The following is a 12,917-nucleotide window of genomic DNA, read 5'->3' as shown; positions in this document are numbered from 1 at the left end:
TTCCTACCAGTTCCAGCATATAGCCACACTCAAAAGTATATGTCTGAGTTTGAAAGACCAAAGTTCTAGATGACGTATTGTTAAGAAGTGGTACTCTAGCTTTCTCAAAAGTTCTTCTTTGTTTTCAGATGTAACTGCTCCTCCCAGCACTCATCCAGGCAGTGCTCTGCCTCTGACCAGCTCAGACCATGGTTAGAGGCCCCTTGCTCGCCCTGAACTGCCCTTGATTTCTTTATTTTTTCTGTTTCTAATTTCTATTTTTCTCTGTTGGCTTAGGCTCATGTTGTATCTCTATTTTGTTTCTTTCTCCCCTTACTTCTGTTTACACCCCTGCTTCCCTTTTCTCTCCCCCCTCCGCATCCTGTCCTTCTGCGGGTTCCCGCTGCTGCTGCCCTGCTGCCCGTACCACTCCTGTGTTTTTCCCGCTCCCGCTTCCCAGCTGTGACCTCCGACATCTACTTTATGGAGGCCGCTACATGGCCGTGCTGAAGGGGTGCAATAGGTAAGCCCGTGTGTGACTGACCGTGGCCAGCGCCAGGAACCCTGGCCTTCGACCTATCATCGCTACAGTGCAGCAGATCTCCATGCACTCAACTGCAGAAAGAAAAAGAACTGCAAGCTCTCCTCTTCTCTTGACACCCACAGTCCTTTCACCTGCTGAAACAGCAGCCACTCTTTCAACATTGCCAAAACCCAGGACCCACCTCTGCCGACCAGCATTATCCTCACCGCAGCCCAAACCTTGTGCATCCTCCCCAATGTCCGCTCCCTCCACAGGCACGCCACGCAAATCTTAGTCCTCCTTGACATCAGCTCTCCCAATGTCGCTTTTCTCACCGAAACATGGATAAGCGCCACCTCAGGCCCTAACATTGCCATCGCCATCCCGAGGGATACAAAATCACCTGGAAGGACTAGCTAAACCGCCCTGGAGGCAGCATCGCCATAGTCCACAAGGCCAACCTCCATCTGAGCACCTACACCGACGGGCCTACAAACCTTATGGAACACCTCCACTTCAAGATTCAGGTCAACCCAACCACCACGTTACGGGGCACCCTCATCTACTGACCTCCCGGACCCCACACACCCTTCTCCAACTCTATCACTGACATAATCACCCCACATGCCATCACCTCCACATACTACATTTTGCTGGGAGACCTCAACTTCCACCTAGTTAGACTCCAACTCCATCTCCCTCCTGAAAAACCTCCACATCATCGGACTCAATCAGATCAAACCAGGAACAACGCACTCAGCAGGACACACCCTCAACCCTATCTTCACAGCAGGAAACTCCATCTCCTTCAGCCACCCCCCCGAACTCCGGTGGACAGACCAACGCTGCAGCCACTTCACCTACAAAGCATACATTCAACGCAGATGCCCATCACAGTCCTAATGCAGGAATTGGAACAAGATCTCTGATGAGCAGTTCACCACCACCCTCAGCGGCTCCACTCCCACAGCCTCAGACAACAACTCCACAGCCGCCGCCTGCACTCTACACAAATGGATCCCCGACTGCGCCAACACCGTTGCTCCCCTCAAGAAATCCTCCAACCCTCACACCAAGAAGAGCAGCTGGTTCTCCACCAAACTCCAGGAATCCAGACGAACCTGCAGACGTCTCGAAAAGCTATGGAGGAACTCCAAAACCCCTGCCAACCTCGAAAACTACAAAACAGCCACCACTGCCCACCACAAACTCATCAGACACTCAAGGAAGAAAGCACTCCAGGACGGAATCCCCGCCCACACATACAACAGCAAGGAACTCTTCTGCATCATCAAAGAATTCGCCAAACCAACAGCGAGTCCACCAACATCCCACCCTCCCAGGACCTCTGTGACAAAATCAGCGCTTTCTTCCATCACAAAATAAAGACCATCTATGACAACTTCGACAACAACAACCTCCACAAGGAACCCACACCCACCGCTTCCTGCACCACACGGTCGAGGCTGAAAAGCTGGACTCACCTCAGCATCGAAGACACCCTTAAGACCATGAGAACCACCCACTCCAGGGCCCCCACAGACTCCTGCCCCACCACCTCAACCACAGAGCCACAGACATCATCGCCCGAGCTACAAAGAATCATCAACGGATCCTTCGAGACCGCCTCCTTCCCTGATGACTGGAAACCCGACGAGTTCACCCCTCTCCTAAAATACACATGGGCGAACCCCAGCAACCTCTAGAGCTACAGACCGATCTCCCTACTTCCCTATACAGCGAAAGCAATTAAAAAAGCTGTCAACAGCCAACTCGCCTCCATCATCAACGAGAACATCCTCGACTCTTCCCAATCAGGATCCAGGAAGAACCACAGCACATAGACCGCCCTCATCACCGTGACAGACGGCATCCACTCCCTCCTCCACAGAGGAGAGACTGTGGACCTCATCCTCCTGGACCTCTCTGTGGCCTTGGACACAGGCTCACACTGCACCCAAACCCGCAGACTCCACAATGTAGGCATCTTGAAACACAACTTTCAAGAAGGAATGGAAGCAGTTGCCAGGTGGATGAAGAACAGCTGCCTACAACTGAACACAGACAAAACCAAAGTACTCATCATAGGCCCACATCCCGATGCCTGGAACAACACCTGGTGGCCCCCAGCCCTCGGGAATCCACCCCCACCCGTGGACCACACACACAACCTTGGAATCACTCTGTACTCCGAACTCAAAATGGACCGCCAGATCAACGCAGTCACCTCTTCCTATGGAAAATTTTCAACTGGATCCCCCTGGAACACAGGAAAACCGTCACCCACGCCCTTATCAGCAGCAGACTGGACTACGGCAACACACTCCATGCCGGGATCAACAAGAGCCTCACCCGCAAACTCCAGAACATTCAGAATGCCGCTTTCAGACTAGTCCTTAACCTACTGTGCCATTGCCACATCAACCAAACACCTGCGGGCACTACACTGGCTCCCCGTCGAGAAGATAATCACCTTCAAGCTTCTCACCTACGCCCACAAAGTCCTCCACAACACCTGCCCCACCTACATGAAGCACCACCTCTCATTCCACGCACCCCGAAGATCCCTCCGCTCAGCCCAGCTTTGCCTCGCCTCAGTACCAGGCATCAAGAAGAACAGAAGAGGAGGTTGTTCCTTCTCCTTTCTCACGGCAAAGGCCTGGAACGCCCTCCCTCTTAACCTCTGCCAGACACCCACCCTCCAAAAGTTCCTGAAGGACCTCAAGGCCTGGCTCTTCGGCGAATCCCCATGAGCATTCGGCAAAGCACGTAACCGGAAAGGCAAGGGAAGACCTCTGACCCACTTGGCCTCCGACTATCCTTCATGAGCGCCTAAGAGCTCAGTGCCCCCTCCCCCCAGCACCTTGAGACCCTTCCGGGTGAGTAGCTGTGCTTAACAAACCCCTGATTGATTGATTGTATCTTGAGTTTAGTTTAATGGGATGTATTAGTAAGTTGATGACGAATGTCAGTGTTGCAATCAACATCGTTCTGAATAACAATGCCACTGCCTTTTTCAAACGGCTTAATCAAAACGTAGTCACTCCTTTTTAAGTTGGCAAGAATTCTTCTTTCTTCAAGAATTATATCACGGGGGACAAAGGTTCTTTCTGCACGTAATTCAACCAGATCCCTTAAAACCATGTTTTCCAAGCTGTGAATCTTTTTTTTTTTAAGGAATCATGTTCTCGAAGCATAGTTTGAAAAAAGCGATTCTCAACTGAATTTTATTTCCCTGCACAAATTTCCTAAAACTATCCATTAATCAAATGACATTTAAGGCAGTTCAAACAAATGTGTATGGAATTTCAATGGGCAATAACTTTTTCAAGATGCATATAGCTACATTCTATTTCCATCCCACTGCTTTCAAGTTGACTCTCTATTCCTTCAGACTTGTTTTTTCATTTCTCTTTTTCTTTTCTGCCTTACCACTTTACTTCTTCATTAAAAAAATATCTTGCGCTCCGTCCAAGGTGTTGGTGTGTACCTGGAAGTTTGATGCAGCCCTATGATGAAGCATGACACTGCATAGTGTGTGATGGCAGTATTAAGAAAAATAAGTTTTTCCCTCTCTTCTTGTCTCTTGTGGTATGAATTAGTCATAGATTATATAGGGAGCTAGATTAGACCCTCTAACTCAGCCAAGACTTTTTAATGTATTTTGTAGTCAGTTCTTCTCTCTAGAATGAGTAATATATCTTGGAAGGGGATTCCGAGAAGGCTCATTCCCTTGTCCCTTCTTTGTGATTTTTATTTTTTAAGGTAAACCTTTTGCCAGGCCCCAACCTTCCCTTTTTATATAGGTCACACCTGAAGTAGGCCCTGGACAACCCAGAGGGTGGGGTGCAATATATTTAAAAGTCAGGACATGTACGTTTACATTTAAATGTCCTGGTAGTGAAAAACTCTCACATTCGTTTTCCACTACTGCAAGGCCTATCTCTCCAATAGGCTAACATTGGGATTACCTTATTACATGTTTTAATTGTAATTCCCAAATGTGAAAAGCTGGACTTTTCAAGTTTGGTGTCTCTGGAATCACAATTTACAATCACAACTTATGGTGACGTCGGATTTTAATTTGCAGATCTGAAAATACCACTTTTTGAAAATTGCCATTTTCTTACTTTTAGGTGCCTACTCTGGTATACGTCTAAGGAGGGGGACAGCTAGGCTTTGTGTATTCCTCATAGACAGCTACAGAAAACGGGAGTTTAGGTGTGACTTGATGGGCCATCTTGGCAGAATGGGAGGGAGGAACTGGACCCAGCCTCATTTACACCTGAATAGTCTGTGTCCTGTCCCCAAACAAAGGGCTGCTTACCCCCCTATGGTAAGTCGGGAAAAAGGCCAGGAAGGGAGGGCGTCTGTACACTTCAAGGACCTGTCTTTGAAGTCCCACTCACTCCAAAAGCCCAATTGGGTATAAGTACTGGACCTCCTACACCACCACTTCAGTACACTCTTGGACCTGGAAAGACTATGCCAGGAAGAAGGACTGCAGTGCTGCTAAAGGACTGCCACTCTTCTGGACTGTTGCTTAACTGGACTCCTGCCTTGCTGTGCTGCCCTGCTGTTCTCCTGCGTGGCTGAGCAGGACTAGACCTGCATCACTTGAACCCAGAGTGACTCCAAGGTCTAGCTGTCTGATATGAAGTTTCAGGGACATAAAATATTCCCAACCTACATGCTTTTGCACATGGACTCTGCATCAGTGAGTCTGCCCTGCCAAGTGGTGCCACTCCAGTCCTGGACCCGTGGAAGTGGGTCTAAGGTACTTGCTCCAGAAAAACCCATACATCCTCTGCCGAAAGAGTGCATCGTAGACGTTTTGTGGATCAGAACCGGCGCATCCCTCCTGTTGCGAGGATCAGAACCAGCACATTGCTCTTGTCGCACAGACCAGAACCGGCGCATTGCCTCTGATGCATGGATCGCTCCCTGATTCATTGCCTTCAGAACCACCACTGCCCAATGCTCTTCCATTCGCAAGGTCTCTGCAACCCCATCTACGGCATCCTCGTGGATGATGCCAAATCTCTGCATCACAGCTCTCCTCATATAAGAGCCAATGAATTACTGCTACTGAGCGGATCAGGACCAACACATTGCTTTGGCTGCATCCCGCATCTTCTTAGTCGAGCAGCCAGGATCAAAATACTCTTGTTCAGTTGGCCTCACTGGGTCCCTGTATCCAGCCCATGCTCCATCGCAGTTGGCCTGAACTTTTGACTTTCTCCCAGTCCGGCGCGACCAGAAAACTCAAGTAAACGCTTATTGCTTCCTAGCTCTATTTTACAGTTTATTCTTTAAACATTTATATCTCAAGGTCTATTGATTGGATTTTTGTCACTTTAATCTTGTTTTCTTTATTAAATTATATTCCATTTTTCTATCCTGGTGTCTAATCTGTTTATACTGGGTTTCACAGTTTTACTGTTTGAAGTGTTGTACTAATACTTTACACATTGCCTCTAAGTTATGCCTGACTGGTCTGTGCCAAATTACCAGAGGGTGAGCACAGGTTATTTTAGAGTTTGCCTGCTTCTTACCCTGACTAGGATTGTGGTTGCTATTTGACTTGGGCTCATACCCATGTCAACCTACAACCCAATTTCTAACAATGCCTTATAAAGTATGCCTTGCGCTTGGATTCCCAGCTCCATCTGCTACCACAAGGACCCTACACCTTCTGTATAGCTCTTCCTACTTGGCAGTGGCACCACAGCCTCCGTGAATGTTCCAATGATCCCCTTTGCATCAGCTCACAGTGCATGGGAGCTGAGTAGGCACATGCTGACCCTGGTTTGTTCAAGATTAATTTTTCCTGGCTATGAAGGGCACCCTAGGATACCATCACCATGCCACTGTTGTGAACCCTAGAATCTGCCTTTGAGGGACGTGCATTGTCACTGCCGCCTCTTAGCAGCTCACAGGCTCAAAACATATTTCTATTTGCTCTACTCTCAATGCTGCAGCTGTACAATGCAGCTGTTATACACTAACCTCTGGTATATACTTAGTATGCATGCAAAACTGCAATTGAAATACACTCTAACAATTCCCTATGGTCATACCTCGACTAATGCTGCACTCCATTAGCAATACACCCACTGCTGCAGCCTAACTACAAGGCATTCTAGCTGCACATCACATTAATAGAATTGCAACCAATGCTTAATTATAACTGCATTGAATTCAAGACTGCAATCAAAGGACGATGCACCCAAATGCTGAACTTTAACTGAATTGCAAGCTGGAATAATTCAGAGTTGTACATGAGTAATTATAACATTTCTTTATTACAGCACAGTATGACTGCCACGTTCACCTCCCCACTCTCTCAGCTCAGTCCAGCCCTGTACCTTTCATCAAAGATAATGAGATGTACTTATCAAAAAAATACTTGTTAGAAAGGTGAATGAACAGTAGGAAGAAATAACTCAGAGGGCCCCTGCTCCCAAAAGAAACAAAAAGAATCAACATATACAACTCAACATATGGAATGATTTTCAATGTTACTCAACATATGGAATGATTTTCATCAGAACTATTGAATGATTGCTCATCCTTATTACATTTTGAAGCCTTAACACAATTTCGGTGTAATCGCTGTACACATATTCCTCCCACTGTATAAAGGCATAAATCAAACAAAAAAATGAACACATCTGCTAGGATAAATATTTATTTGCACACAACATTTCTGTGAAAAAGACAATATTCTATTAACATTTACAGGTTACTTAAACATTTGTAATAAATTACATACAAGAAAAAGTGGTTTTGTCTGGAGGCTGAAATTAGAACTTAGTGAGAGATAACGCTGAAATTGCTTCACATTTTACTTAATTTCAAACAGTCGGGATTACCAGAAGAACAGCGTTTTTATTCTTGTGAACAGATTGACAGTGAAAAATAAATACTTTAAAATACTTAAGAACATGAGTTTAATTATTACTTCAACACATACTTCTTGGAGCTCTAAGATCTTGTGATTATTCTGAACATAATATTGCAAACCTATAAAAATATCTCAGGGTCCCATATATGCTGTTTTATTCTAGTCCAGTAAACAAATGGAATGTTACAATATAGAAAGTACACAAAAACTATTTTGTTTCTCCAGCAGGACTCCTGAAACTCGTAATACTGCGTTTTAAATTAACTTCAGAGAACGACCTAATTTGCACTAATTTGATACCATTTTGAAAAATTATCCATTGTAAATTGTTTTAGTAATAGCTGGTGGTTTCATTTCTGATATTTATTTAACTCTCTATGCTTGTCATTCATTAATCGCCAACCAAAATATTGACAATCACTTCCTAGAAAAGTACAGGGTGTTCTGAATTCACTAGATGCAGAATTTGGAAATACAATAACTGACAGAATACGTCGTAAATTAGATCTATGTTGTAAAGGAATGCCTGCTGTTTCTTCCACTTATCAACATTTATGATGTCACTAGATGATATGAATGTTATTTCATTTGCACACTGAATAATTCGTTGACTTGTAGTAGTAAAGTTATATTACATGATACACGAGGCACATACTGCACACAAAGCGAGGAAGATTAGGTCTCAATAGTGTACATTTAACCATTCTCTCAAAATCCAGGTGGATAATGAAGACACAAAATATCCTGGTGCGCCTTTTATTGTGCAGTGTCTTCCTTATTTAGCTGTGATCGTTGTTTTACTAAGTGACTTTGGCCTGACTTCCAGGAGTAAATGATTGACATAAATATACCTTTTGGAAAGTCACTTGGCATTGCCTGATTTAAGAGCTTAACTAGTGATCAAAGACACAAATACACCTTTAACATGATGAAGAGGCAGAGCTTATTAAAGAGCAATCAGAAGAAAAGTTAGTACAAAATATAGGTTGAACAGCATGGCACACTTTACTCTACTTTCCTATATTTTAGTTTTAGATTTGGCACTTGGTATGATCAGAAGTAGAGATGGCATAATTCCTGGCAGCATTGTTCACTAAATTTTTTTACAAGAAGCACTGCTTAAACTGACCGCAATTCTACAGAGGCAGATCGCTCAGTCTACATTCCTTCAGTTCTTTCACTAAGAGTACAGATCTCTGCTGGATGTGGAATTCAGAGAGTTTGATATTTCTAATTAAAAGGTGTGTGCTAGCAGTGTCAGCACATCTATAATCACGTGGGCCATTAACCATGTGATTCATTACATTTTTCACAGATTTATTGATGTTTATTTGTGTAATTTGGCAACGTATCGCTGTAGCTGCTATAATAAACAGATTTAAAATCTGTGTACCACATGCAGAAGAAGACATAAACAGTGTGTAAAGCATGGATTGTTTTTGCAGCTGAGAAACTGAAAGAGTTATACCCCTGCCTGCAGGCATGCCTATATACCCTGGGAGCCACAGAAACACCAACAAAGCTGGAAGCATGGTTGTTATAACTGGAATGATTGATCGAGGAGTGAAGATGATGGCACAAGTTTCCAAGAGCTAATGTGGAGAAAGTCTCAGTTGATAGCAGTGTTGGTTGTGATAGCCAGACACAAAAAACGGTGTCAGTACCCTACATGTCATTTTGAATATCACTGTGAGTTAGTGTATGACTTAAATCCCCCAGTGAAATGACAGTAATGTATAAAGTCTATTAAAATGTGGAATCCTTACAAGAATGCGTGGATAACATGCTATTAAATATCTGTGCTTGATAGGTTGATAGTAGGCTCAAGTTGTGATTTGCTTAAATGGCCATTTTTTACTGTACAGACCTAGAAAATCGGAATATTTAATAATACTTCTTGAAAGGTGAGATGAGTTATAGACCACAAGGCCGAGGATGAAAGAGCAAAGATGCGCCTGTGAAGAAAGTTTATTTAGAAACTGTGAGGACATGATATAAGGTGCCCATCCTTGACAAATTGTTGATGTCATTGTGGCAGTCTTTTGCATAACATTGGCTCTTGTATAATAGGACTCATCCCTGGCACCTTATTGGGAGTGTTGCCATAATACTGCCTATCCCTGGTTTAATGGTGACCCTAATATTATCTGTCCCTGATACCCTCTGATTGTGGGAATTCTTGAACAAATTGTTGCAGTCCATGGTATAATGATAATTTGGGCATAATGGTGCCAGTCTCTAATACACCGTGGACATTGCTGACATATTCCTGACATACTCTGACATAAGAGTAATAGGAATCCCTGCCATTCCTGATGACAAATGAGTATGAAAGTTGTATTATGTCCATACCTGACATCGGCACACTTGTTTAAAATAGCAAGCAGATATCAGTCCTAAACATGCATTTCTTAAATTTAAAGGCTAGTATTTCAGGATAAACATGTCGTTAAAATAGTGTAAATGGCAACCTTTTGTTTAGGGAAATAGGGCACATTTAGGCAAAATGAAGCGCTTATATTGGATGGTATGCTGTCTGTACTCATGAACTTGAAAAGCTTATGTTTCAGGATAAAATGATTAATCAAAATATACTGATATGCGTGGTAGTTCATGCTAAACTCAGGAGGCTTACTGCTGACATTGGTTGCTTGGTAGCTTAGTGGTATAGCTGATAATTCATGAGTTCCAATGTTTCATTGTATCATAAATATTAATGAAGGCTTTATGATATTATCATGACTGCTGTATGTTGCTGGATGGGATAAGGTCATGTAATCTGTCTCGTGTCTGATTTGCCTCTGTAAGAGTTCAAAATAAATCTGAAACTTCATACTTTTGGTGCATCTCACAATATTCTCCTGCAATGAAAGTGTGAATCCTGAGGTAATTGTTTACATGTTGTAAAAAAGAGCAGCAGGCCATCATGCTGATGAAAAGGACCCAAATCAGATTAGTACAAAGGGTCTTACAAGAAGCTAACCTCTTTAATTGTGAGATGGAAAGCCAACACCACCTGATGGGTTTTAAGTGGCTGTGCTTCCAGTGGTAAGTGCCACAGTGTAAACAAAATGCTACACTGATAAAAGTGTCAGCAGAGTCATAAGGAATGAGTGAGCAAAGAATGGGCCAAGTGGGTACAAATGTTCAACTGACGTTTCCTTCCAGAATAGAACTGGCACATGTTTCCGTCAGTCTTGGTAGGTTGAAAGGCAAAGGCATCTGCTGCCCTCTCTATGTGCAAAATAAGGAGTCCATTTCCAGCAGCATGATTCAGACAACAATATAGTAAGTGAGCAATTGTTCGTCAAAGAAAAGTCTTGTTTTCGTTTTTGCTAGAGGATTGATAAAGCATTTTCACTGATATCGAAGGTAGAAACATTCTCACATCGATCCACACGCAACCTTTACATTTATGACTGTGATTAGATCAAAATGGTACGTAACCATCCCAAGTCTTCCAATTTATCCCCAACATTTTTTTCTGTTAGCACTTTTTTGGCAAAGATGATTTTTGTTCATACTTGAAGCTTACCAGTACTAACATCAGTAGTTTATACTCAGTCGAATTGTAGAAATAACTGAAAATGCCCTAAGGCTATCAGAAATCTTAATAATAGTTACAAATTATTGGTGTAAACAAACTAAATTGAATGCAGAAGATAGCTATAGTTCATTTACTAACCAGAAAGTAAAAATTTGGTCCAATGAGACTGCTTTAGACATATTACATTTGGCTAGTATTTCATTATCTAAAATGTAATTTTTGTACACATGTATTTCATAGGCAACTATCATTGACAGCAACACTAAGAGGTACAATTACAAATCTTACATATTCAAGTAAATATACCAATCATGTATACTATTATCTTACATGTTTAACTTATGTAGTAGTTTTTTTTACAAAGATAATAAATATGAAGTCATCAACTACAAGGGTACACTAGCTGCATCTTTATAATCAATGCATATATCAGAAAGAAAAATAGATATTCCTTGATGCAGTGAAGCTGTTGATGAGTATCTGCTCCATGTATAGAACTGAGAGCATTCACTATCTTTCAACCGCAGCTCACATTTCTATCAGCTCTTGTAACATTATTTTGTTAACGCTGGTGATTGTGTGTGGCGGTTGTGTGCATACTTTGTGTACGAGGCTTTATAAGTTCCAGTTTCATACAAATAAAAAATAAATTGAATACATCAATTAAAACTGTCTATTTTACATTTTTCAAAGGTTTTTTTGTGTGCCTGGAAATGGTTCCACGTTGCTATGCTAAAAATAGAATTTGAAACTATGAACGCAGAGTGAATCTATTGCCAAGAGCACACAGATAAAGCAAATACAAATATGCAAGCTATAGTTCTAGAAATCAGACTTCTCTTTATATACTCACATGAATGAATAATGAATTAGGTTTTGCAAACTCATTGCAACATTTATCAATGGAACCAAAACTTTCCATAAATAGTTTGACTACAGTAGATATTTTCTGAAGAATATTTTTTCTACACGGTGAAATAATGTAAATATTGCACAGTTGATATTGTCTGCTCTTTGAAGAAAAGACTGTATCAAAACACTGTTAATTCATAAACTCTTCATGTTGCCTTTCAAACATATCTCAAGTAATTTACAGACAAGTCTCTCTGTCGATTTTTTTTCCTGGGGGCACTTGTTTCTCTCTTTCGTTTTCAATGCTAAAAAGGAATAATAAAATAATGTGAAACATTGCATTGTAACATCGGTAATGTTGAAGGTGTGACAGTGCTTCAATGCGCCTTCATGCAGCATTTAGTATTACTGATAGCTACAATTCTGGGTTGAATCACTGCATTATAACATTTTCCTTGCCTTTGAAGAAAAAGTTAGATCTTTCATGCACACAGTTGGCTGATATGAGCAAGAGTTTCTGCAAGAATTTTAGCCATGACATAGCTTTTAAATAAAAAAGAAAGACTTGATATGTGCATTTGTGACATGCTGACATTCTGAATGTTCCAAACAAGAGGTCAGGTTGAATATTTCATCACTCTCTTCAGACTAGCCATAGCAGTCATTTAGAGCCAGGATATATGATGTCTGTTCAGTGACATGGAACTGTGCACAATCAATCTGTTTACAAAAAGTTTTCAATGTTTGTGCTCTCTATATGTACTAAATATACGCCTGCACCAAAGTAGTCCCTCGTAAAATGCCATAGAGAAGCATCTCTTCCTCAAATAAGGCAGGCTGCTAATAAAGCTCCTTATTAACTTGGGTTCACATTTCATTTGGTAGATGCCTTTAAAGGCTTTCACCCCTATAATGTTGCTATTATGGTTTCAGGTGCAGGCAACCTGCCATTTGACCTCGCCTCACCATTACCTTCTGCCTTATGTACAGGGACTTTTGATGTAAGTAAGATCAGTCTGGCACCTTTGCCTTGCTTTATCCTAGATGTAAGCCTTGAAACAGTAGGAACCAAATGTGCATCAATTTTGAACTAGCACAGAAGGACCAAA

At 42.2% G+C, this 12,917-nt stretch overlaps 1 protein-coding gene across 5 annotated transcripts in view; it reads right to left on the bottom strand.

The window, feature by feature from the left end:
* Positions 1-7,184: 7,184 nt before the first annotated feature.
* Positions 7,185-12,917, bottom strand: part of SLC4A10 (solute carrier family 4 member 10) — a 1,035,540-nt gene continuing 1,029,807 nt past the window's right edge. For all 5 annotated transcript variants that reach the window (XM_086956614.1, XM_086956617.1, XM_086956615.1 and 2 more), the window contains one exon: positions 7,185-12,113. Coding sequence is in view for 1 of the 5 variants with exons in the window: in XM_086956617.1 (XP_086812743.1) it covers positions 12,047-12,113 (67 nt within the window). In the remaining 4 variants the exon portion in view is untranslated. The remainder of the gene's footprint in view (positions 12,114-12,917) is intronic.

Source organism: Lissotriton vulgaris, chromosome 2_1, assembly GCF_964263255.1.
Source record: "Lissotriton vulgaris chromosome 2_1, aLisVul1.2, whole genome shotgun sequence".
Lineage (NCBI taxonomy): Eukaryota > Metazoa > Chordata > Amphibia > Caudata > Salamandridae > Lissotriton > Lissotriton vulgaris.
This window is presented reverse-complemented; position numbering and strand designations above follow the sequence as displayed.